At 47.2% G+C, this 27507-nt stretch overlaps 1 protein-coding gene across 1 annotated transcript in view; it reads right to left on the minus strand.

The window, feature by feature from the left end:
* Positions 1 to 27507, minus strand: part of ARHGAP39 (Rho GTPase activating protein 39) — a 152874-nt gene that overhangs the window by 50208 nt on the left and 75159 nt on the right. Inside the window, 1 exon segment of the mRNA XM_037802639.1 lies at positions 14268 to 14425. Coding sequence (XP_037658567.1) covers positions 14268 to 14347 — 80 coding nt within the window. The 5' untranslated portion in view covers positions 14348 to 14425.

The raw sequence follows: 27507 nt of genomic DNA on the forward strand, positions 1-27507 counted from the left end.
GGCACAAAAAAGAGAAATATTATATGCTACCACTAATGTGAACTTTGAAAAATGTAAAACAAATGGTTTATAATGTAGACTGTAGGGGAACTACCAATAGAGAGCAATTAAGGAAGGGGGAACGATAATCCAATAAAACAGATAAGCTATTGTGGGTAAATTTAACATTCTGGGAATGCCCAGGAATGACTATGGTCTGTTAATTTCTGATGGGTATAGTAGGAACAAGTTCACAGAAATGTTGCCATATTAGGTTACTTTCTTGGGGTAGAGTAGGAACATTTGGAAGTAGTTATCTTAGGTTAGTTGTCTTTTTCTTAACCCCTTGTTATGGTGTGTTTGAAATGTTCTTTTATTGTATGTTTTTTTTTAAATTTTTTTTTTAATTTTTTATACAGTTGATTTAAAAAAAAAAAGTTAATTAAAAAAAAAAAAGAAAAAGAAAAAGAAAAAGAAAATGCCTTCTTGACCAAATGGGGGAAAATAAATGGAACAAAATAAAGTTTCAGTGGCTAAGAGATTTCAAATGGAGTCAAGTAGTTATTCTGGAGGTTACTTTTATGCAAGCTTTAGCCAGTGTGCTGGTTTGTATATATTATGTCCCCAAAAAGAGGCAGGATCTTTTAACCCAATCTTGTCAGGGGGAAACTTTTGATTGATTCTATGGAGATGTGACTCATCCAACTGTATGTAATACTTTTGATTAGATTATTTCCATGGAGGTGCTACCCTGTCCAGTCAGTGTGGGTCTTAATTAAATCACTGGAGTCCTACAAGAGCTCACAGACAGAAGGAGCTCAGTGCTGCAGCTGAGAGAAACTTTTGGAGAGACGCTTGGGAGCTGATGCTTTGGAGATGCTCTGGGGAAGCTAACAGAGACAAGCCCAGAGACATTTTGGAGAAAGGCATTTTGAAACGAGAACCCAGGAGCAAGGGAAAGTAGACACTAGCCACGTGCCTTCCCAAGCTGACAGAGGTGATCCAGATGTCATCGGCTGTTTTTCAGTGAAGGTATCTTCTTGTTGATGTCTTAGTTTGGACACTTTCATGGCTGTAGAACTGTAAATTTGTAGCCAAATAACCCCCCCCCACCTTTATAAAAGCCAATCCATTTCTGGTATTTTACATAATGGAAGCATTAGCAACTGGAACAGCCAGATATTGCAAACTACTACAGTGTGCCAAGCCCCAGCGAACAGTATTCTTGCAAACCCTAGGGAATGCCCTGGGCTCTATCTAAGACTCTATAAATGTATTCCTTAGTAAGTTTATTCTTTCAGAAACTTCAGGCCTCCAGATTGCTCCTATGCTAGATAAGCCCTGAAGCCCAGAGGTTCCAGTCTCTGCAAGAATATCAACCAGTTTCATGCCTCTACCCCATAAATTCAGCACTGCTTTCCGGCACAAAGAAGTTAAAATGGTCATTGCCCAGATATCCCTGAAGATCGAGAGAAGGATCAAATGAGAGGGAACAGGGGTAACTGAGAAATTAGGATTTAACAAATGACTGTGACTACTGACTCACTATAGAGATACTTCTTTTTAGTGTCTATTGCTTTAGAATAGCAAAAAGGAAATATCCGAAGTTGTTGAACTATAGTCCAGCTGTTGTAAATTTGTAGCCAAATAACCCCCCCCTTTTTGATCTTTGATAATGATTGTATGACTATACAGTATAGCAAAACAAACAAACAAACAAAATACAAAAAACGAAAACAAACAAAAAAAAGTCAGTTGCCTGGGCTTGTACGGATTTACTTCTGGATGCTTTGTTCTGCTCCACTGATCTATGTCTGATGATACTGCACTGTCTCAGTTAACCTACCTCTATTGTAACCTGGGTAGCGTGCAATACAGTGATCAATAAGAAGGAACGGTAAGGGGTATGGGATGATTGTGGTCTTCTTTTTTCCTTTTATTTCTTTCTGGAGTAATGCAAATGTTCTGAAAATGATCATGGTGATGAATGCACAAATAAATGATTATACTGTGAACCACTGACTGTATACTTTGGATGCATTGTAAGGTGTATGACTGTATCTCAACAAAATTATGTTTTAAAAAAGAAACCCTACAGCCAAGGTTGTAGTTAATGGTGAAAGACTGAAAGCATTCCTCACAAGAGTAGGAACAGGGCAATGCTGTCCCCTCTCACAACTCTTATTTAATACAGTATTGGAAGTTCTGACCACTGCAATAAGGCAAGAAAAAGAAGTAAAAGGCATACAAATTGGAAAATATGAAATAAAACTGTATTTACAGATGACATGTTTGTCTATGTAAAAAATCTCAAGGAATCTACCAGAGAGGGAGAGGGGGAGGGGGAGAAAGAAAAAGGAAAGGGAAAAAATCCCTCCTAGAGTTTAACAAAGTCACAGGATATAAGAGCAACACAAAAATATCAATCACATTTTAATATACTAACAATGAATGTGAAAACTGAAATTAAAATCACACTATCACTTAGAAGAGCTCCAAAGAAAATAAAATACTTGAATATAAACTTAACAAAACATACACAGGATTTGTATAGTAAAAATTACAAAATATTGATGAAAGAAATCAAGGAAGCCCTAAATAAATACAAAAACCATGCTCATGGACAGGGGGACTGACAGACTGTTACACTGAATGGCAATGCTGTTTTTAGACAGACAAACATACTCTAAACATTTTTGGAAAGGCACAGGCTCAGGAATAGCTGAAATTATCTTGAAAAAGAAGAGTCAGGCGGGAAGTCATTGTGCCAGTTTGGATATATTATGTCCCCCAGAAAAATCCATATTCTTTGATGCAGTCTTGTGGGGGCAGACATATTAGCGTTGATTAAGTTGGAATCATTGGAGTAAGTCGTTTGCATGGAGACTGTGGGTGATAGCTCTGATTAGATAATTTCCACGGAGGTTTGGTCACGCCCATTCAGCGTGGGCCTTGATTAATTCACTGGAGTCTTACAAAGGGGCTCACAAACAGAAGGACCTCAGAGATGCAGCAGCTAAGAGAAGGCAAAATGCCCCAAGAACAACATTTTGGAGAACGCCATTTTGAAACGCCACCTGGGAGCAAGCAGACGCCAGCCACGTGCCTTCCCAGCTAACAGAGGTTTTCCAGACGCCACTGGCCATCCTCCAGTGAAGGTACCTGATTGCTGATGCATTACCTTAGACACTTTATGGTCTTCAGACTGTGACTGTGTAACCAAATAAACCCCCTTTATAAAAGCCGATTCATTTCTGGTGTTTTGCTTAATGGCAGCACTAGCAAACCGGAACAGTTGTCCTAGGAGATATGAAGGTGCAGCAGGAGCTGCAGCAATCGAGGTACTGACCGTGGTGAGTTACTGGTGACAGATGCAAAGGTCAGTGGGACAGGACAGAAGATTAGAGAGAGATCTGCACAACATGCCCAACTGATTTTTGAGGAACCACAGCTCGAAGGAGGAAAGACAGCCTTTTCAACACAGGGTGCTGGGACAGTCGACTTTCACAGGCAAACACCTACGGCCAATCTTCACACTTGTAGTAGGGTGAGTGTTGTCCCCCGAAAACTCATTTCCACCCAGCACCTCAGAATGTGACCTTCTCTGGAACGCAGAAGGTCAAGATGAGTTTTACTGGATCCGGTCGGCCCTGACCAATGTCGAGTGTCCCTACAAGGAGAGGAGAGGACGCAGGAAAGAAAAGGGCCATGTGAGGATGGGTGCACAGGTTGGGGTGACGCGGCCTCCAGCCAAGGAGCACCGTGACGGCCAGGGGTCCCCAGAGGCTGGGAGAGACTGGAAGGGCAAGCGCAGCCTGGCTGACACCCTGATGTCGGTCTCCAGAACACGGAGAACGGAGTCCTGTTGTTTTAAACCTCCCAGTCCATACAGATCCTGTATATGTTTTGTTAAGTTTATAGTCGAGTATTTTATTTTCTTTGGAGCTCTTCTAAGTGATAGTGTGATAGTCCTATTGTTTTAAACCCCCCAGTGCACTTCGTCACAGCAGCCCAAGGAAACTAACATAACACTCTATACAAAAATTAACTCAAAATGGGTCACAAACTTCAATGTAAAATGTAAAACTGTACAAGTTTTAGGAAAAAACAGGTGAAAATATTTGGGATCTAGGACTTAGTAAAGATTCACACCAAAAGCAACCCATAGAAAGGAAAGTTGGTAAACCGGACCTCATCAAGACAAAGAGCTCTGCCCCCTGGAAGGTCCCGTCAAGAGGATGGAAAGACACGCTGCAGGTGAAGGAAACGCTTGCCCACCATGCACCTGACAAGGACCAGCACCTGGAATGTGTAAAAAAGCCTTTCAAAACTCAGCAAATCACAATGTTCCAAGGAGCAAGTGGGCAAACATTGGGCACGGCCACGTCCTCCCTCTGCCCGCAGCACCCCCCGCCGGGCTGGCAGGGCCGCTCCTCCCTGGGGGGCCCCTCCACGGCTGGCCTCTGCCCAAGGGCCGACCAGTCCCCCGACCCCCACGTCTGACCTCTCCAACAGAGGCTGTCCAGCCACACTGCTCCTTCCCCCCCGAGCAGAATTCTGCGTTTTCCCACTAAAACAAACACCACACAATAGGATTTACTAGCTCAGGGTTTGAGGCTGGGACAAGTCCAACATGGAGGCGCCAGCAGGGTGCTGCCACCTTCCAGAAGACCATGGCGTCCCGGGGAGCTGCCGCGGACCCTTGGTCCTTGCCTTTTCCACCCCTCGGCAGAGAACCTGGTGGCGTCTTCTCCTCTCCCCAGGTCCTCCTGACTTCTGGCTTCGCCCCGAGGCTCCCTCAGCGTCTGCGTTTCATTCTGCTTAGAAAGGACCCCAGTCATCTGCACCGAGCCCGATTCGTCTGGGCCACACCTCAACGAAAACCCCTCAGAAGGCCCCCTGTGCCGTGGGCTCACACCACAGGAACCGGCCGGGTTAAGGACAAGTTCTTTCTCTGGGGCACATAACCCAACCCCCTCACTGCCCGAGCCCCAGAATCAGCCATGTCTTCAAGGAGTCCTGGCTCCGTTTCTTTGTCTAGAATGGTATTTTGAAAGCGAGATCTGGGAACTGAGTGGCCTCACTGCTCCAGGGCGTCACTGCCTCTGGAGCCTCTTGGAGGGCAGGGCTGGGGCGCGGGTGTCCATGTCCCGTCCACGTGTGCCCAGGATCGGTGCTGCCTTCTGCATCTCTGCACTGTGGGTGTGCCGGGCGCCGGCTCCAGTTCAGCGCCTCAGGGTCCATGGCAGCCTTCCTTCTCCCTCCTGGCTCACTGAACCGAACCTGTCCTTAGGTGCAAGGGAGCCAGGCGCTGCCATCTGCCATCCACATGCACTTTCCTCTCCAGTGTGCACATAAAGCAGCTTCAGGGTCACTACTCCTTACCAGGTAGAGCACAGCCTCCACGGAAAAAACGCTCTTCATCTTCAGCCTCAGGGTTCTCCAGTTACTCAGGTCGGCCCCAGGCCAGTGTGCCTGTCACTGCTCACACTGCAGCTGGATCCGCGGGGCACGGTCCGCACCCCAGACTGGGTGCCCCAGCTCCTGGCTGGCTTCCCCTGGGTCTGCACACACTGAAGGGCAGTCCTCACGAGGGGGCTCGTCCCAGCTCGAAGCCAGTGCTCAGCACAGAGACACTGTCCTGGGGTCTCTCAGACACAGCCCGGCAGTGCCGCACCTCCCACAAGCCTGAGGCCCCTGAGAGGGCAGCACCCACCCTCCCGGGCTGGTCCCCGTCTTCTCAGGACCGAGGAAGAGCCTGGATCCCTGCTGGCGTTCCAACTCCTGAGAACGACTCAGTCGCGGAAGCACAGTGACCCCCAACCCAATCCAATCCTAGCCAGGCTGAACCCTCCCCGTCCTGGTCTCCCACATTTCTGCTGGGGGTCCCAGACTGCCCCACAGCCGGCCGGGCCCCCATCTGCAGTGGCTCTGGCCCGGGGCCACGCGGTGGCCCCAGGCTGGGGACGTTCACCTCCGGGACAACCCCCACGGCAGGCGGTCCCGCCCGGTCTCCACCCTACCTGCGCCAAGCACAAGGGGCACATCACGCTGCAGGGGCCTCCTGGACCCCTGCCCCCTGCTCCAGCCCCAGCCGGCTCCCTTTGCCCCGCGCTGCCCTACTGCATGACGGGGAGGCCAAAACCTCCTCCTGCAGGCTCTGGCGCCTGCACCCGCTGCAGGCCACCACGGGACCACCCCAACCCTCAGTCCTGGAAGGAACCCTTCCTTCTTCCTAACAGAAAGTGGTTAGGAAGTGAGTGGTGTGGCTTTAATAAAGTCCTTTCAAGGCTGGCAGGAAACACCCCGACCAAGCATCAGCAGTGGCAGCTGTGGAGGAAGCATACGATGAGATCTTTTTCTCTATTTTCTGAATTTTCCAAGTTTTCTACCATGTTCGCAGGTTACTTTTATAATTGGAAAAGTAATAAAACATACATTATCTTCTAAAATAGTGGATATTTCAACTATGGCATGCAATAAAAATTGCAGTATCAAACTTCCTTTAAAGGTTTAAAAGTTAAGTAGAAATGTCCCTATCAAATAGCCGCACACTTCTTATTCACTGGGACTACACATTCCTTAAAATGTCAGTGACGACGCGCGGCAGGCGGGGCCTGGAGCAGGCGCTGTGGGCCTTGGGCAGGTGGGCTCTGAGGCCTCTCCGTCAGGGACCCCAGACGTGGCCTCCTACAGAAGAGGCTGGTCATGAGCAGCTGAAATAAGATGAAAGACGCTCCAAAGCCTACCTGGGAATTCAGCCCAGCGGAGAGCTAACCCAGGCCTCTGCCCCGTGCTGACACGGAGTCCTCACGCTCATGTCTTCAGCAATGGCTAGGGCGTTTTACACAAACCAGAGGCTCTGGCCTTCGTTCTCTGCCAACGGTCTTTAGACACATTGTTAAACCTGTCACTCTTGGGAACGATGGGCAATTCCTCCTGGGTGTCAGTGGATCCTGAAAAGTCAAGCTGAACATGACAAGAGGCACCGCTGGGCTGAACTGGCAAACGCCCCCGCCCTCAGGGAGCCTCAGGGGGATGTGGCCCAGCTTCCTGGCAAGGGCTCACTGGGTCTGAAGGTCTTCGTGCACCGTGCCCAACAGGCCACGATTCCTCGCTTGGAAGCCGCAGTGACATCCGTGGGGTGGGCGGGGGGAGCAGGGAGTGTGCCGTGGCCAGGTGGGCTCGGCCATGGGGAGCCCCTTGCGGCAGCAGCTGCCTCACCTCAAGCACACCCACGAGGAGAGTTCTCTCCTGACCCCGACTTGGAGGTGGCAGAGCTGGGTGCCTCAGGCCAGGCTGCCTGGCTCCGGCCTCAGACAGCCAGGCGTGGGGGGCGGGCCCCGGGCATCTGAGCAGGAAACGGTCCGGGGAGACGCCTGGGCTGCGGAGGCACAGACCTGCCGGCCGTGCCATCCCTCACCCAGGGAATGCCAGGGCTGCCAGAGATGGAGACGCAGCTTTCCAGGGAGGTGGGCACCTCTGACGTGGGCACAAGTGGGTGGGAGCCTCACCCCCAGCCCGCAGCGAGATCTGGGCGAGCCCACGGCGCCGTCCGCAAGGCAACCCCACGTTAACAATAATCCGCATTCCTGAAATGACGACGTGACTAGCAACGCGATGGCCACGGCACATCTCCAGCCATTCCTTTGTGGAATGTGGAGTGCCAGCTGTGCACCTGGCAGTCAGCTGCCGGGGAGACAGCAGGTGCATAAGAGACAAAACTCCTGACGTGCAGCTCCATTTAGTGGGGGGGACAGACTGAAAATAAGCGACAAAGCAGGTGGCCCAGGACAGTGATCAGTGCTCGAGAAACGCAAAGTGGGGTGGCAGTCACCCTCTCTGTAGGCGATGTCACTTCTCTGCCTGGGCGGGGGTGATGAGGCCGAGCCTCTGTGCAGCTCAGTGCTGCCCTGGGAGCAGGTTCGAGGCCGCCGGGGGCCAGGCTCCTCTCCCACTGGCCAGGTGCTAGGGGACGGCGGAGCTGCCACCTGGAAGGGCTGTTCTCTGCTCACGTCTCGGGGCTCCGCCGGTGCCTGCTGGGCCTGTCTCTGCTGCCCCTGCCCCGGAGCCTCGCTTTCCTGTGGCTAGTCCCTGGCCTGGTTAGTCCAAGGCCCCTCTGCTCCTACAGCAAGGCTGCCAGAGCAGCTGGGGGAAATCACACCACAGTCTCCCAGAGCTCTCCTTCAGGAATCACTGCTGTTTCCTTGAATCCCAGCTCCAGGAGGGGTCCTACTTGCCAGCTCACGGGGGTTCCCGACACCCCCAGGCCGCGCCACGCCCCTTCCCCGCGCCTGCCGAGGGACCGCCCCCCGCACACCCTCCCTCCCGCTCCACTCATGGGCCCACGGTTTGGTTGGGGACAAGAATCTGAGAGCGACATGGACGGAAGCCCGTCATCGCAGCCTGTGCTTCGAGGCAGGGGGGCACCTGCACCCACAGCCCTGCAGGGCCACCAACGCACCAGCAGGGAGGAGAGCCTCTGGGCGGCCCTGGGACGTCCACTCACCAAACGGTGACCACGGCCTGCACGTGGCCCCCATGGGGCACCGGCACTGGCAGCCCCCGTGCCCCCCTGAGCCTCTGGGAGCCAACCGCCCACGCCCCCGCCGGCCTGTGCGCTGTCCTGGATGTGCTCCGCTGGTCCCCTCCCAGGGCCTCCGCCAGCAGCTCTTCTCCTGGAGCCTCCAGAGTGGACCCCGCCTGTCCCCAGGAGGCCTGCGGGAAGTCTGTGTGGACGGCCTTTCCACTCGTCACTCGTCACACTCCTCTCCCCTGCTCCTGGGACCCCCACACCTCCAGCAGGCAGCAGTGGTGCCCCCGGCCCGGACGGGCCCCACCCTCGGCCGCATCCACACAGCAGGTCGCAGCACAGCTCACCTGGCACAGACCCAGCCGTGAAGACGAACGGGCGAGGGCAGCGTTAGCTCTGACGTGTCCGGTGCCAAGGGTCCCGACCACGGGCCTCTCACGACAGCCCCTCCCAGAAGCTGCTTCTCCTGACCCCCACTTGGATGGGAGCGCAGTTGGTCCCTAACTAACGGGCACGGCGCGTGGCCAATGCGCCTCCATCCCAGAGGACCCCAAGAGGCAACCTGCAACTTGATTTAGTGTTCAGTTCTTTATTTCCCTTTGGACATGAATTTTTTTTTTTTATTTTAAATTAAGTTTTATTGAGACATATTCACATACCATACAATCATCCCTGGTGTATAATCAACTGTTCACAATACCATCATGTAGTGCATTCATAACCCCAATCTATTTTTCCCCCCGTTTTTCTACTCATCCATCCATACGCTGGAAGAATGGGAGTGTGACCCACATGGCTTTCCCCAATCTATTTTTGAACAATTTCCTTGTATCAGAAAGAATCAGAATCAGAATAATAATAATAAAAAAGAACACCCAGATCATTCCCCTACCCCACCCTACGGCGGGGGTGTGCAGTGCCCGACAGGCCGTGCTGAGAGGGGCCGACACCCGCGACACTGCGGTTGGGGCAGAGTGGACTCGCTCCGCACAGAGCTGCAGGGGCAGAGCTGACTCAAGCCGGGTGTCTGCTGAGGGCCGGGGGTGGCCCCAGGAGCCCGAAGCCGCGGCCCCTGCTGTGCCAGCACATCGCACGACCCTGAAGACGGGGTGAGCTGGTGGCCCCCAGAGACCACCGGTTCCCGGGCCTGCGGGGAGTCCTCCTCCTGCCCTTCACCATACCCGCTGTGCCCGCGCCATGTGCTCCCCTCAACCACAATGCAGACTTAACCGGAACAGAACCAAGAGAGGTCCCCAGGAGCAGCTTTTCTGAAAACAGAGAAGCTCAGAAAGCAATAAATTGACATTCTAAGCCCTAAGAAAAGCAACACCAAATTCTTATTTTTGCTTAAAATAAACTTCCAAATGAATTTAATGATTATAATTCTCTCTCTACAAAGAAGAGCTTTTTGTTCCTTTTTTAGGTCACTCTTGTGAGCGACTCTGCAAGACGCCAGCTTTTGGAATGTGCTGGGGCTGCTGAGAGCAGCCTGGAGCTCAGAGCACGAGGGGCGCAGAGAGCAGTGCCTGGGGCGCCGGGGCGGGCGGGAGGGGGCGTCCACGTGGAGTGAGGGGCTTCAGGACAGAGGCCAGGCCCACTCAGGGCCGGGGCGGGCTGAAGCAGGCCCAGAGCCACCCGCTGGCCCTCAGAGGCAGGGGCTCCGGCCAGCGATGTGCTCCCCACCCAGGCAAATGGGAGAAAATGTGTCTTCTTTCCCTGGGTCAACGTCTGGGGGAAAGAAGACAAGCTTTGCTTGGTCGTACAGGAAACAAGGTCGGTCTGCCATTTGGGGTTGGGGTTGGAGGTCTGGGGTTGGTTGGTGGTTTGGGGTTGGCTTGGCGGGTTCAGCGTTGGCTGGAGGTTTGAGGTCTTCCCACTGGGGCTCCATGCCAGGTGGAGGACTCGGGTCTTTATCCTGCAGGTGACAGGGAGCAACTGAAGATTTTATAGCAAAACCACTGACATAATCAGAACTGTGTTTGAGGAGACTTGTATTTGAATTGGGAAGTGAAAAACAAACCATTTATCTGTTGACAGAGGTGGAAGGATGAAAGACGACTCTACAGTTCTCCACGTTTGGGGCTGACGACTGGCCACAGGGCCTGCTGGCGCTGCCCTGGGGAGGGTGGCAGAGGACAGGACCCTTCTCCCAGGCTCTCCCCCATGGCATTAGGATGGGTCCCTGCCAAAGTCAACGCCTCGGGAGTCTTCCAAGCTCTCCTGGTTATTTGCAGAACGTGTTTTGTTTGAATAAATATTTCTTGAATGGACTTAACGAGTGCCAGCTCAGTGCCAGGAGAGTGGCAGGTGCCAGGGACACAGGGCTGGAGGAGGCCCCTGCTCTCAGGACTCTGCAGCGAGGCTGCCGAGCAAGTCCAGGCCGTGGGTCGGGGCTTCTCCCCAGACGGCGCTGGCACTGCTGGAGATCCACCCTGTATCACGGCTCAAAACGGATCGAAGACCTAAATGTGAGAGCTACAACTACAGAACTCTCGGAAGAAAACCCAGGGCTAAATCTTCATGACTTTGGATTAGTCCATGTTTTCTTAGCTATGACCCCAAAAGCACAAAAAACACAAGGATAAACGGGACTTCATCAACATTAAAACCTTTTGTGCTTCAAAGGACACCACCCACAGAATGGGAGAAAGCATTTGCAAACCATACATTTGATAAGGGTCTAGTATCCAGAATATATAAAGATCTCTTATAACTCAACAAATACCAATTTGAAAATGGGCAAAAGACTTGAAAAGACATTTCTTCCAAGAAGGAACACAAATGGCCTTATAATAAGCACGTGAAAAGATGCTCGATATCATGAGTCATTAGGGAAATGTTAATCGAAACCATAAGGGCGACACCACTTCACACTCACCAGGAGGACAGAACACGCAAGCACTGCTGCGGACACGGAGAACTCGGACCCTTGTGCACTGCCAGCCAGGAGTGTGAAATGGGGCAGCCACTCTGGAAAGCAGTCTGGAGTTCCTCAAAGAGGCGATCTTTAAATAAATGGAGCTGAGACGACTGGATGGGCCATTTGGAAAAAGAAAACCTCAGACCACACCTCGTCACACCCAGGGTGAACTCCCGAGGGTCAGAGACGCACACTCGGGAAGGGGAAGGACCACCAGTGCTGTGGGAACACGCAGGTGCCTTCCTCCAAACCCGGCGGAGTCGGGGAAGACTGGCGATGACTGAAAAAACCAGAGGCACTGAAAGAAAAAGGCTGATAAATTTGAACACATAAAGATTAAAAACTTTTACATGACAAGAAAACAGCATAAGTTTAAAAAAAAAGGAATTTTCAGACATTTTTAGTGAATGTAAACTACAGATAAAGGGCTAATATCCTTAATACACAAGGTTGAACAACGAAATACCCAAAGGCCTACAGGAAAACAGCCCCAATATAAGATCAGACAACTGCAAAATGCTCCCTAACGGGCCCCTGAGGGGGAGGATGCCCCTGCAGTTAGACCACACCCGCCTTTCAACCCGGCCTTCACTCGAGGGGCCTCTCTGACGACAGCATAATGTACACGCGTGGGACGTACATGCGTGGGACTATTCACACAGCATTATTTGCAACTGCAAAGTATTGGAAACTGTTTAACGTCCCCCAGGACTGGCGGGTAAACCCTGGCACACGCACCGGAGACCGGGACAAGCATGGGGACGCTGCCGAAGGGGAAGAGCGCGTGCAGGGCGAGCGTGGGGCCTCTCCAGCTGTGCGAGAGGCAGGGAGGCTGCAGTCACACCCACATCTGCCTGTCTTTACAAACAGACACAGGAGGGAGCAGCCAAAGGCTGGAGGCCGCTATCCACAGGGGAAGGAGGGAGCCTTCCTCGGACGCGCCTTTCTGTGCAGCTTTGACATCTGGAAGCAGGTTGATGGTCTACATATTTAAATAACAGAATTAAATCATTAAGGACAGGGAGAGAGAACAGCTCACACTGAAACCAAATGGGACAAATGAACCCAATTGTGTTTCAATGACCATCATAACCACAGCGAAGGAAATATGAATTGATCCAAATAACCTATGAACATAGCCTGACAACACCCTCACTCTCGGGAGAAGTGTGCAGGTGGGGGCGTGCAAACAAATCCTCAGTTTTTAGCAGTTTCTTGGTTGTGGGATGGGAAAGCACTTTTAGACGTGTAATTAGATACATAATCAGATGAGCAAACAGGCAGATGCACGGATGTTCTCGGGAGCCAGCTCTTGTCAAGGAAGGGGCCATAAAAATACAGAATGGGAGAAGGCAAGAAAACACCCTGTGGAAGTGACTGGAACTGGAGGATTCAGTGCAAACGCACTATTCCCACATGCGTGAGTCTGTGAGCACATTCACGTCGGCCAGCACACACACGAATTCTGTGCCGTGTGTGCGTGCGTGCAAGTACTATCTGGTCCTGTCTGCCGGAGGGTCAAGAAGCAGGTGTACCCCAGAGCAGCGCACACCCGGCACCCAGATCTTGCTCTCTGATACCAGGATTCTCAGAGAAAGGATGAATGGCCCTGAAACATCTTGTTACGCTAGAAGGAAGTGCTCAGAGGTGATGGCATCACAGCCTCAGGAGCCAGGAGCCAGGTAGAAGGACCTCACTGGCCAAATCTGGAAGAAATAATCATGCACAGTGAAGAATCACAGCCCATTTAAAACAAAGAATTCCTGAGTCCACACCAATGGTGAATGAATGGATGGATGAACGAACAAGGGAGAACACAGGGATCCTGATCATGCAGCACGCCAAGTGCCGACTGGTGGTGAAAAGCTGGCACTTGGCAACCATCCCAGCAGAGACAGCACCACGTAAGAAACATCGCTCATCAGCCTTGACAGGGCGAGATGCCTGTGTGACCCATGGCACTTGCAGGCTGCCGGGGGAAGCGGAGACTCTGCTGGGGATTTAGGCAGCCCCTCAATCGGGAGAGAAGAGACATCACCATGAGGGGCTTGCAGATGTGGCATCACTAGTGCAGTGTCCCCCTGAGAACACACAGGACAAACCCACATCGAGGAACGTTCTGCTCTACCAGATGCAGCCTGAATGCAGGCCAAATCCTGCCCTGGACGGGGTCCCCCAGGAAGGACATGACTCAATCCATTGGCCAAAGGGGATAAGGACAGCAGAGGAGACGAGTCCCGGATTGGCACAGAATTCACGGCACCTGCCAACTGTCACATGGCTACGAGCAAGCATGCCCCTTAGGGAGCACAGGGTGAAGGACTCAGGGCTCCAGGGCCCACGTGCAAGCATACCCCTTAGGGAGCACGGAGTGAGGGACTCAGGGCTCCAGGGCCCAGAGACACGAGACTCAGAAAAAACACTGTGCAGAGAGGGAGAGGGAGCAGACGAGCACACAGGGGTGCCCACCAAACCATGCTTATTCTTGCAACTTTCTGTATGTGTAGAGCTATTTCCAAATACAAAGCTAAACGTTAGAAAAATAAAACCAAATGAAACCCCCTACAAGCATCCACATGCATCAACCCTCAGTGGGGCACAGTGAGCCGGGCACAGCCCCAGGAAGGCCCCTGGAAGGGAAGTCCCACCTCGCAGTGGGGGAGAGGCTGTGGGCACCCACATCCCGAGGGGAGGGGCCAGGAGGTAGGGGAACCTGACGGGGTGCAGAATTCTGAAATTCAGTCACAAAGCACCCGCACGGTGACGCCAGGCCCAGGGTGTGCAGCCCTGCCAGCAGCACCGGCTTCCTGCCCGACAGTGGCCCCCTCTCCCTACCTGGTGCTCGACCCTGCAATCCTGGAGTCCTGGGTGTCAGTGCCGTGGCCCCCATATTCGTAGTCCTGTGTCTGGGCCATCGCCCGCAGTCTGCTTGGAGCCGGGGTGGGCACGTCCGTGGGTCAGGCGGCTCTGACGTCAGACAGGGGGGTGCCGCGCTGTGGAGTGGAGAAGGAGCTTTAGGCAAACACCTCAGCACATGCTTGGACCTCAGGAACCCAAAAGGAGCCGTCCCACCCCACACGCCACAGGCAGTGGAGAGAAGCAGACCAGGCTTTCCAGCACCCAGAGGGCCCTGGGTCAGGAACCCCCGTGTCGCTGGGAGAAGCTGCTCCCCGCTCCCCTCCAACCAGGATCAGCCTGCACCAGCCATGATGCTCATGAGCCCCTTGCCGCACGCCGGAGCCCGTGGGCAGCAGGAGCAGGGCTCTGGGGGCTACGGGACACAGGGCGCTGCCCAGCCTTCCCCGGCCGCAGCATCCTCAGTGACAACCAGGGACAGCACCACTGCTGGCAGCTCCTGCACGACGGACACAGAGAAGCGCACACACGTATGACCTGGTGTGTGGCGAGCGTGTCACTGCATGCAAAGGGGGCTTTTCGAAGGCGCTGCTGTGTTGATGCGATGCACATATAAGAATAATAATCTCAACCCTCCCTCAGCCAATAGACAAGAATTAATTCTAGAAAAATCACAGATCTAAAAGTTAAAAGTAAAAGAGTAAGGCTTTTAGAGAAAGTAAGGGAGAACATACTTAGAGCAGGGATGGATATGCTAATCAGGCAAAAGCTCTAACCAAAAAAGAAAAAAGATTAATAAATTGGACTATGTTAAAATTCTGTTCATCAAGACACCATTTTGAGGTTAAAAAGTGAAGTGCAGAGAGGGAAACATTTGCTATATGTATATAATAAAAATACACACACAAACCATCTCTGGCAAAGGACTTGTATCCAGAACACAAAAAATTCCTACAAATAAATAAGAAAAAGGTAGATAACCCAATAGTAAAACAGACAAAAGACGCGCACATTTTAGAGAAGAGAACAGCTAACTGGTTAATGAACCTCGCGGCACGGACGCCGGAAGGGCTGGCGCAGAGAAGAGGGCGGGGGGCTCCCGGGCCGCCGTGAGCTGCACACAGCCTTTCCTTCCCCACCACAGGAACGTCCGCACGGCCATTCATTTAACATGTAGGACTACCAGGAATGCCATGTTAAAAAATGAAACTCAAGTATTCCTAACTTCTTAAATGTCTTGATTGTGTGACTTCAAGATTTTTACAAGCAGCAACAGAAGTCCTAGTGAAATTCTGAAAAACGAAGTCAGAGATGGAGCAAACGTCTCCATGAAGGAAACTAGAGAAGGGCCAGAGGACGTCCAGGACAGTGGTTTCAGGCTGCAAGCACCCACGGAGGGACTTCCGCAATACGCGGGGGGACTTAGATGAAAAAGCAGAGAACTGCACCCCAAAGGACGGGTGAGTTTATTCAGCCGGGACGGCTGCCAGGGGTTGGCAGCGGGGAGCCGGCCACCCAGCAGGGGAGGAAGCACTCTCCACTCCCGCGCGCCCACCTCAGCAATCCACTGGGGAGGGCACCCTGCCCAGCCCCGCAGCCAGGAGCTCCCGTGAGGGAACCCGGGGGCAGCGGGCCGCGTTGACCGCATTTACTCTCCCTCCACGGAAGTCCGTGCACGAGCAAGAGGCAGGGACAGGTGAGGGCACCGCACGGAAGCGCCAGGAGCCCCTCCCCAGCCCCAGAGGCCAGCGGGCACACGGCAGGCAGGGAGCGGGGCAGGTCTGAGCTGGAGGGTGAGACGGGCAGCCCCAGAGCCTGAGAGTGACCCACTTGGAGGTCAGGGAATCACCAGACCCCGGTGCCCTGGTGCGCAGGGCCCAGATCGCAGCCCCTGGTGCACATGGAGAACAGCTGCACTGACTGGATTCCCACCTGGTTTGGAACCCACTCAGAGTGCAGGTGACATTGGGGGAATGCCGGCTTGAGGGAAAGAGGTGGCTCAAGAGCACCATCTGCTGGGAAGACAGGGAAAGTGCCTTTGGCTCTGCCAAATGTACATATATATGTTCAAATACTCCTGCATTTCCCAAAATAACCTCATCAAGATAAGCCAACAGAAAATCATAAAGAACATGAACATGAAGAAACAAGAAGATATGGACAAGCAAAATGATGAAATTAAAAAGCCAGAGGAGACATAGAACTTGGAGCAATTAAACAAAGCAGAACACAGAAATCTCTAAAACAACTTCAAGGAGTTGGCTAAATTCACAAAGGACATCAAAAAGACTCTAGAAGACCATAAGGAAGAATTCGAAAGAGAAAAAAATAGCAGATCTTTTGGAAATAAAAGACACTGTTGCTCAAATTAAAAATATACTTGAGACATACAACAGCAGATCTGAAGAGGCAGAAGAAAGAATAAGCAAACAAGAGGATAGGTGATGGAATGTGAAAGCACAAAAGAACAAATGGTGAAAACGGTGGACAACATGAAGTGCACAAATATAAGAATCATTGGTGTCCCGGAAGGAGAAGAGAAAAGGGCTAGGCAGAGTATTTGAAGACATAGTTGGGGAAAACTTCTCGACACTTCTAAATGACATAAATATGCAAGTCAAAGATGCTCAACGAACTCCAAATAGAATAAACCCAAGTAGAACCACTCCAAGACAAATGCTAATCAGACTGTCAAATGCTGAAAAGAAGGAGAAAGTCCGGAAAGCCATGCGAGAGAAGTGATTCGCCACAAACAAGGGAAACCACATAAGACAAAGCGCTGACTACTCAGTGGGCACCATGGAAGTGAGAAGGCAGTGGTACAACATATTTAAAATTCTGAAACAGAAAAATTGCCAGCCAAGGATTCTTTATCCAGCAAAGCTCTCCTTTGAAACTGAGGAAGTGTTCAAAGTTTTCACAGACAAACAAATGCTGAAAGACTTCATTAACAAGAGACCAGCCCTGTAAGAAGTATTAAAGGGAGCTCTACTGGCTGAGAAAAACAGAGAGACAGGTCTGGAGAAGGGGACAGAAGGAAGAGTATTAGTAAGGGTAACTTAAAGGAAAAAAAGAGAGGGAAACAATAGGTCTGACAACTAAAAACCAAAGAATGGCTGAATCAAGAACTGCCTTCACAGTAATAACACTGACTGGAATGGATTAAACGCCCCAATTAAAAGACACAGATTGGCAGAATGGATTAAAGAGTATGATTCATTGGTAAAATGTTTACAACAGACTCATCTTAGACCCAGTGACACACAGAGATTGAAACTGAAAGGATGGAAAAAAATTGTTCCATACAAGCTGCAGCCAAGAGAAAGCAGGGATAGCTATATTAATTTCATACAAAATAGACTTTAAATACAAAGATGTCATAAGAGACAAAGAAGGACACTATATATTAATAAAAGGGATAACTGACCAAGAAATCATAAATCTTTATGCACCCAAATCAAGGGGCTCCAAAGTACATAAGAAAAACATTAGCAAAACTGAAGGGAGCAATAGATACATCAACAATAATAGTGGGACACTTTAATACACCACTCTCTTCTATAGATAGAACTAGACAGAGGACCTAAACAATGTGAGAAATGAATTAGACTTAACAGACACATATACATCATTACTTCCCAAATTACCAGGATATACATTCTTCTCTAGCACTCATGGAACATTCTCCAGGATAGATCATACACTGGGGCACAAAACAAGTCTCAATAAATTTAAAAGGACTGAAATCATTCAAAGCGCATTCTCTGACCATAATGGAATGCAACTAGAAATCAATAGCCACTGAAAGCAGTGACATGAACAGACATTTGCACACTGATGTTCATAGTGGCACTGTTCACAATTGCCAGGAGTTGGAAACAATCTAAGTGTCCTTCAACAGATGAGTGAATAAAATGTGGTATATACATGATGGAACACTGTGCAGCACTAAGAAGGAATGAGGTCCTGAAACATATGGCAACATGGATGAACCATGAAGACATGATGCTGAGTGAAATCAGTCAGACATAAACGGAGATAGTGAATGTTGTTACCACTACTGTGAACTCCTGACAATATAAAACCAGTGTCTCATAATGCAGAAGACAGGAGGCCTAGAGACGGACAGAAGCTAGTATGTACAGACATGATAATGAGGGTGAATTAAAGGCATGGACGTGCACAGGCATGAGGATACTTCCTTAACCGGATTACAAGCATCAGTGCTGCACTGAAGGTGAACACGACTGGAAGGGCTGTTTGGAGGTGTGCATCGTACAACTGCTTGCACGATCTGCTTCTAAGGGATGACCCTAGCACAGAGAGTCAACGACAGAGTGGCATATGTGAAAAACTACGTATTGCATATTATAGACTGTATTTAATAGGAATACCTTACCATACTAGGGATAATTAGGAGCTGGTAAGAGCTTTGGGGTGTTTTGGGTTATGAAAATTGTTTAAAATTTGACAGTGATAAAGATTGTACAACTAAGTGAAGATAATGCGAGACACTGATTGCTTATCTTGGACAGAACATATGCTGTGTGAACTCAGGAACCCCTACTTCATAAGTCAAGCCCTCGATCTTGAGGCTCTGGTGAAACTTATGGCTGTAAAGGAGAGGCTAAGCCTATTTATAATTACACCTGAGGGTCACCCCCGGAGAACCTCTTTTGTTGCTCGGATGTGGCCTTTCTCTTTCTAAGCTCAACTCTCCAAATAAATTCATCACCCTCCCCGCTACATGGGACCTGACTCCCAGGGGAGTGAGTCTCCCTGGCGACATGGGACATGACTCCCAGGAATGAGCCTGGCCTGGGCATCAAGTGACTGAGAATGCCTTCTTGACCAAAAGGGGGAAAAGAAAGGTAACAAAATAAGGTTTCAGTGGCTAAGAGATTTCAAATAGAGTCAAGAGGCTTGTCCTGGAGGTTATATTATGCAAGCTCCAGCTACATATGCCAAATGCCAAGCCCTAAACAACAGTAGTCCTGAAAATACTAAAGAATACCCAGGTCCCTATCTGAGACTCTATAGAAGTTTCACTCACTAAGTTTACTTTCCAGAAACTTAAATCCCAGAGTGTTTCCATGCCAGCTAAGTTCCAAACCCAGAGGCAACAGCTTTGCCAAGAACATCAACCAGGTGCATCTGCCTTCCCTATAATGTCAACACCCCTTTTCTATATGAAGAAGTTAGGGTGGTCACTGCCCAGATATCCCTGAAGATTAGAGACAGTGATCAAATGAGAGAGAGGGTTATCAGCTGACAAGATAGGATTTTACAAAGGATTATGAATACTGAATCTTTATATAATTTTTTTAATTTTTTTATATTTTATGTTTTTATTTTTTTAGTTTCTTGGGTAGTAGACTAGCTAGAAGGAAATAACTGACATGGTGGAAATGTAACATATAACATGCTTTGCAATTGGTTCGACAGCCACTTGTTAAATTGTAATTTGAAAGTTATCACCTTTCTGTATGTTATATTTCACAGTAGGGAAACAACTGAAACTGTGGAAATGTAACCAATAATATCCTTTGAAATCTGCTCTCTAACTACTTGTTAAATAATACTTTGAAAGTTATCTCTTTTCTGTATATTTGTTATATTTCACAACAAAAAATGTAAAAGAGAGAGAGAGAGAGAGGTCTCTACCACAGCCTGACAGCATCTCGGATCGTCCTCTTCCACCTGTGCACTGCCTCTCACTCCTTACTGAATCTCATTTCCGTTCTTCAAGGTTGGACCAGACCAAAACCACCACTGCCAACACATCAGGCTGACCCCACTTCTTCTAGACGCGACTCGTGCATCACCTCCTCCAGAAGCCTTCTCCGTCTGGGACAGACAACTGCCCTGGGGACCCCAAATGCCCAGGTCCTGAAATAAGGTTTTGTTCATCCTCTAATGCTGCTCTTCTGCTTTCAAGTTATGATTAGCACTGGTCCTCTGCATTTCCACATGAATTTCAAAATCAGCTGCTCAATTTCTACAAACTAGCCTTCTAGGATTTGACTGGAATTATTATGGATCTGCAGATCAATTTGAGGAAGATTAATATCTTAATACCATTGACTCTTCTGATCCAATAGCAAAATAATGATGCTCTTGTTTTGTTTTAGACGTTAAAGTTCTTTTTCTCTCCTTACTTCAGGTCTAAAGTAGACCTAAATAAATGGAGAGATATACCATTTATTTGGGTCTACTTCCTTTCAGCAATGTTGTGTGGTTTTCAGTGTACAGCTCTTGCGCACATTTTGTCAAATTTATTCCTAAATATTTCATATTTTTGAAGCTAATAACATGATACTTTTAAGATTTCAATTTCTAATTATCTGTTGCTCATACAGAGAAATGTAACTTGTTTTTGTATATTGATCGTGTACTGGAACCCTGCTAAACTCATTTCTAGTTGCTCTTTTGCAGATTCCACTAGGTTTCTACATAGAGGACCAAGTCAACAGTGACTAAAGGCAGTTTCTCTTTCTCCTTTCCAGTCGCAACACCTATTTCCTTTTCTTGCCTTACTGCAATGAACCTCTGGTATGATGTTGAACAGAAGTGTTAACAGTGAAAGTACTTGACTTCTTCCTAATCTTACGGGGAAAGCATATGGTCTTTCACCATTTTATATTATGTTATCCAAAGGCTTTTTGTAAATACCTTTTATCAGGTTTAGGAAGTGCACCTGCATTCTTAGTTTGCTGAGCGTTTCTACCAGGAATGGATGTTGGGTTTTGTCAAGTACTTTCACTATGTCTATAGAGATATTACAAGTTATCTTCTCTCTTAGTTTGACAATATGTTGCTAAGAATTTTTGCATCTCTATTCATGTGGGAGGTTGGTCTCTACATTTTTCCTCTTGCAATTACTTTGGTTTTGGTAGCAGGGTAATGATGGCATAATAAAATAAGTTGAGAAGTATTCCCTCCTCTTCAATTTTCTGGGAAAGTTTATACAGAATTACTATTATTTCTCCCTGTTTGATAGAATATACCAGTAAAGACATCTAGGACTTCAGTTTTCTTTGTGAGAAAGTTTGTAATTACAAATTGAATTTATTTAATTTATAGTGCTATCCAGAGCTTTTATTTCTTCTTGAGTGAGCTTTGGTGTTTGGATCTTTTAAGGAATTTGTTTATTGCATGTAAGTCGTTCAATTTATTGGCATACCATTCTTTTATTATTCTTTTTTTTTTAAATCTTCATTTTATTGAGATATATTCACATACCACGTAGTCATACAAAACAAATCGTACATTCGATTGTTCACAGTACCATTACATAACTGTACATTCATCACCTAAATCAATCCCTGACACCTTCATTAGCACACACACAAAAATAACAAGAATAATAATTAAAGTGAAAAAGAGCAATTAAAGTAAAAAAGAACACTGGGTACCTTTGTTTGTTTGTATATTTGTTTCCTTCCCCTATTTTTCTACTCATCCATCCATAAACTAGACAAAGGGGAGTGTGGTCCTTATGGCTTTCCCAATCCCATTGTCACCCCTCATAAGCTACATTTTTATACAATTGTCTTCAAGATTCATGGGTTCTGGGTTGTAGTTTGATAGTTTCAGGTATCCACCACCAGCTACCCCAATTCTTTAGAACCTAAAAAGGATTGTCTAAATTGTGCGTAAGAGTGCCTACCAGAGTGACCTCTCGGCTCCTTTTGGAATCTCTCTGCCACTGAAGCTTATTTCATTTCCTTTCACATCCCCCTTTTGGTCAAAAAGATGTTCCCCATCCCACGATGCTGGGTCTACATTCCTCCCTGGGAGTCATATTCCACGTTGCCAGGGAGAGTCACTCCCCTGGGTGTCTGATCCCACGTAGTGGGGAGGGCAGTGATTTCACCTTTGAAGTTGGCTTAGGTAGAGAGAGAGGCCACATCTGAGCAACAAAGAGGCATTCGGGAAGAGGCTCTTAGGCACAATTATAGGGAGGCCTAGCCTCTCCTTTGAAGCAACCGTCTTCCCAAGGGTAAATCCTGTGGTAGACGGCTCAACCCATTAAACCACCAGTCCCCTATGTCTGTGGTCATGTTAGCAACCATCAAGGTGGGGTAGGCCAATACCCCTGCATTCTCCACAGGCTCCTCAAGGGGGAATCCACATATTTTTTTCCTTGTTTTTTTTTTTTTAAAAACTTTTTTTTCTTTTATAAATCAACTGTATGAAAAATAAAAATTAAAAAAAAAAACATACAATAAAAGAACATTTCAAAGAGACCATAACAAGGGAGTAAGAAAAAGACAACTAACCTAAGATAACTACTTTACTTCCAACGTGTTCTTACTCTACCCCAAGAAAGTAACCTAATACAGCAACATTTCTGTGAACTTGGTCCTACTATACCCAATCAGAAATTAACAGACCATAGACATTCCTGGGCATCCCCAGAACGTTAAATTTACCCATGATAGCTTATCTGTTCTTCTTGGATTATTGTTATTATTCTTTTAATATCAGTAGATTCTGTAATCATGCCAACTCTTTCATTCCTGACATCAGTAATTTATGTCCTCTCACTTTTTTTCCTATATTATTTGGCTAGAAGTTTGTCAATTTATTATTATTCTCAAAAAAAAAAAAAAAAAAAAAACAGCTTTTGGTTTCATTGATTTTCCCTACTATTTTTCTGATTTCTGTTTATTTTCCACTTTGATCTTTATTATATCCTTTCTTCTGTTCTTTTGAGTTTGCTCTCCTTTTTCTAGTTTCTTAAGTGGAAGTTGAGTGTAGTAATTTGAAATCCTTTTTTTCCCTCCTAATGTAGGCATTTAATGTTACAAATTTCCATTTGAGTAGCGCTTTCATAACATCCCACAAATTTTGATATGTGTTTTCATTTTCATTCAGTTCAAAATGCTTTCTAATTTCCCTTTTGAGTTCTCCTTTGACCCACTGGTTTTATAAGTATATTATTTAATTTCCAAATAGCTGGTGATTTTCCAGCTATCTTTGTTTTATTTTTAATTTAAATTAATTCCATTTTGGTCAGAGAACATACTTGATACAACTTGAATCCATTTAATAAGTTTCTTAAGACATTTTAATGGCCCAGAATATGGTCTACCTTTTTAAATATGCTGAAGTGTTCTACAAATGTCAATTAGGTAAAGTTGGTTGATAGTGTTATCCAAGTCTTCTAAAGCCTTATTAATCTTCTGTCTACTAGTTTTATCAACTTCTGAGAAAGGAATATTGAAGGCTGCAATTAGAATTGTTGATTTGCCTATTTCTTCTTGCTGTTTTATTGTTTTTTTTTTGTTTCATGTATTTTGTAGCTTTACTATTAAATGCATAAAACTGTTAGAATTACTGTGTCTTCTTGATGAATTGATCTCTATCATTATGAAATGACCTTCTTTATTTTTGTAATATTCGTTCCTCTGTTATCTATTTCATTTGATATTATTATAGCAACTCCAGCTTTCTTTTCGTAAATATTAGCATGGTATATCTTTTTCCCTCCTTTTACTTTTAATCTCTTTTTGTCTTACTATATTTAAAGTTGGTTTACAGTAGCCAGCTCATGTTTGGGTCTTGCTTTCTTATTCAGTCTAACAATCTCTGTCTTTCCACTGGGATCTTTAAACAATCTACATTTGCAAGTGTAAACATGGCCAAGTTTAAATCAACCATTTTGCTATTTGTTTTCTATTTGGTCCATCTGTTCTTTGTTACCTTTTTTCTTTTTTCCTTTGGGTTAAAGTACTTTATGTGATTCAATTTTATCTCCATTGTTGACTTATTGCCTATAACTTCTTGTTAATTCAGCAGTTACTTCAGGGTTTTTTGTTTGTTTGTTTGTTTAGAGTTTATAGCATACATATTTAAAATAAGACAGTCTTTCTCAAGTGAAATGATACCACTTCAAATATAATATATAAGCTTACCATTTTCCCCCCTGGCCTTTGTGCCATTAGTGTCATATATTTTACCCCCATATATAACACCTATCTGCACTACCCATTGTTATCACATTGATTTAAATAATTATGTTTCAAAGGGATTTAAATAAGAAAAATACTTGCTTACTGTTTTGGTTTGCTAAAATTGCCAGAATACAATATACTGGAAATGGGCTGGCTTTTACAATGGGGATTTATTAGCTTACAAATTCATAGTTCTAAAGCCATGAAAATGTCCCAATTAAGGCATCAACACATGACACCTTCTCTGAAGACAGGCTGCCGGCATCTGGGTCTCCTCTGTCAGCTGGGAAGGCGCACGGCCGGCGACTGCTGGACCTTTGCTCCCAGTTTTTGTTGCCTTCAGTTTCTGGTTCCAGCGGCCTCCTCTCTGGGCTTCTGTGGGTCCTCCTAGCTTCTTTGGGGATTTTCTCTCTTAGCTCCCTCTGGGCTTTTTCTGTCTTTTACCTTCTCATAAAAGACTCCAGTAAAGGATTAAGACCCACCTTGAATGGGCATTCAATCTCAACTGAAAGAACCTGACACGGGTACACAGGTCTGCACCCACAGGGAAGGGGCACGTAACAGCTCCAAACCAGCACATTTAACCACAGAGAAAGTGCTCTTTCTTCGTTTGTGTGGATCTTCTTACTGCCAATGAATTCTTTCAGCTTTTGTATATTTGAAAATACCCTGAGGAGGCGGGGCAAGATGGCGGACTGGTGAGCTGTATGTTTTAGTTACTCCTCCAGGAAAGTAGGTAGAAAGCCAGGAACTGCATGGACTGGACACCACAGAGCAATCTGACTTTGGGCATACTTCATACAACACTCATGAAAACGTGGAACTGCTGAGATCAGCGAAATCTGTAAGTTTTTGCGGCCAGGGGACCCGCGCCCCTCCCTGCCAGGCTCAGTCCCGTGGGAGGAGGGGCTGTCAGCTCCGGGAAGGAGAAGGGAGAACTGCAGTGGCAGCCCTTATCGGAAACTCATTCTACTGATCCAAACTCCAACCATAGATAGACTGAGACCAGACACCAGAGAATCTGAGAGCAGCCAGCCCAGCAGACAGGAGACAGGCATAGAAAAAAACAACATGAAAAACTCCAAAATAAAAGCGGAGGATTTTTGGAGTTCTGGTGAACATAGAAAGGGGAAGGGCAGAGCTCACACCCTGAGGCGCATATGCAAATCCCGAAGAAAAGCTGATCTCTCTGCCCTGTGGACCTTTCCTGAATGGCCCTGGTTGCTTTGTCTCTTAGCATTTCAATAACCCATTAGATCTCTGAGGAGGGCCCTTTTTTTTTAATCCTTTTTTCTTTTTCTAAAACAATTACTCTAAGAAGCCCAATACAGAAAGCTTCAAAGACTTGCAATTTGGGCAGGTCAAGACAAGAGCAGAACTAAGACAGCTCTGAGACAAAAGGCAATAATCCAGTGGCTGATAAAATTCACTAAACACCACAACTTCCAAGAAAAGGGGGGTGTCCACTCACAGCCATCATCCTGGTGGACAGGAAACACTCCTGCCCGTCGCCAGCCCCATAGCCCAGAGCTGCCCCAGACAACCCAGTGTGACGGAAGTGCTTCAAATAACAGGCACACACCACAAAATGGGCGTGGACATTAGCCTTCCCTGCAACCTCAGCTGACTGTCCCAGAGTTGGGAAGGTGGAGCAGTGTGAATTAACAAAGCCCCATTCAGCCATCATTTCAGCAGACTGGGAGCCTCCCTACACAGCCCAGCAGCCCAGAACTGCCCTGGGGGGACGGCACTCACCTGTGACATAGCACAGTCATCCCTCAACAGAGGACCAGGGGGTGCACGGCCTGGAAGAGGGACCCACTTGCAAGTCTCAGGAGCCACACGCCAATACCAAGGACTTGTGGGTCAGTGGCAGAGACAAACTGTGGCAGGACTGAACTGAAGGATTAGACTATTGCAGCAGCTTTAACACTCCAGGATCACCAGGGAGATTTGATTGTTAGAGCCACCCCCACTCCCTGACTGCCCAGAAACATGCCTCATATATAGGGCGGGCAACACCAACTACACACGCAAGCTTGGTACACAAACTGGAAACCACAAGACTCACTCCCCCACTCACCACAAAGGCAAAGCAGGGGAGAACTGGCTTGTGGAGAACAGGTGGCTCGTGGACGCCACCTGCTGGTTAGTTAGAGAAAGTGTACTCCACGAAGCTGTAGATCTGATAAATTAGAGATAAGGACTTCAATTGGTCTACAAATCCTAAAAGAACCCTATCAAGTTCAGCAAATGCCACGAGGCCAAAAACAACAGAAAATTATAAAGCATATGAAAAAACCAGACGATATGGATAACCCAAGCCCAAGCACCTAAATCAAAAGATCAGAAGAGACACAGCACCTAGAGCAGCTACTCAAAGAACTAAAGATGAACAATGAGACCATAGTACAGGATACAAAGGATATCAAGAAGACCCTAGAAGAACATAAAGAAGACATTGCAAGACTAAATAAAAAAATAGATGATCTTATGGAAATTAAAGAAACTATTGACCAAATTAAAAAGATTCTGGACACTCATGGTACAAGACTAGAGGAAGTTGAACAACGAATCAGTGACCTGGAAGATGACAGAATGGAAAATGAAAGCATAAAAGAAAGAATGGGGAAAAAAATTGAAAAAAATCAAAACGGACCTCAGGGATATGATAGATAATATAAAACGTCCGAATATAAGATTCATTGGTGTTCCAGAAGGGAAAGAGAAGGGTAAAGGTCTAGGAAGAGTATTCAAAGAAACTGCTGGCGAAAACTTCCCAAATCTTCTAAACAACATAAATATACAAATCATAAATGCTCAGAGAACTCCAAATAGAATAAATCCAAATAAACCCACTCTGAGACATATTCTGATCACACTGGCAAACACGGAAGAGAAGGAGCAAGTTCTGAAAGCAGAAAGAGAAAAGCAATTCACCACATACAAAGAAAACAGCATAAGACTAAGTAGTAACTACTCAGCAGCCACCATGGAGGCGAGAAGGCAGTGGCACCATATATTTAAAATTCTCAGTGAGAAAAATTTCCAACCAAGAATACTTTATCCAGGAAAGCTCTCCTTCAAATTTGAGGGAGAGCTTAAATTTTTCACAGACAAACAAATGCTGAGAGAATTTGCTAACAAGAGACCTGCCCTACTTCAGATACTAAAGGGAGCCCTACAGACAGAGAAACAAAGAAAGGACAGAGAGACTTGGAGAAAGGTTCAGTACTAAAGAGATCTGGTATGGGTACAAT

This window comes from Choloepus didactylus, chromosome 14 (genome assembly GCF_015220235.1).
Source record: "Choloepus didactylus isolate mChoDid1 chromosome 14, mChoDid1.pri, whole genome shotgun sequence".
In the NCBI taxonomy this organism is placed as follows: Eukaryota; Metazoa; Chordata; class Mammalia; order Pilosa; family Megalonychidae; genus Choloepus; species Choloepus didactylus.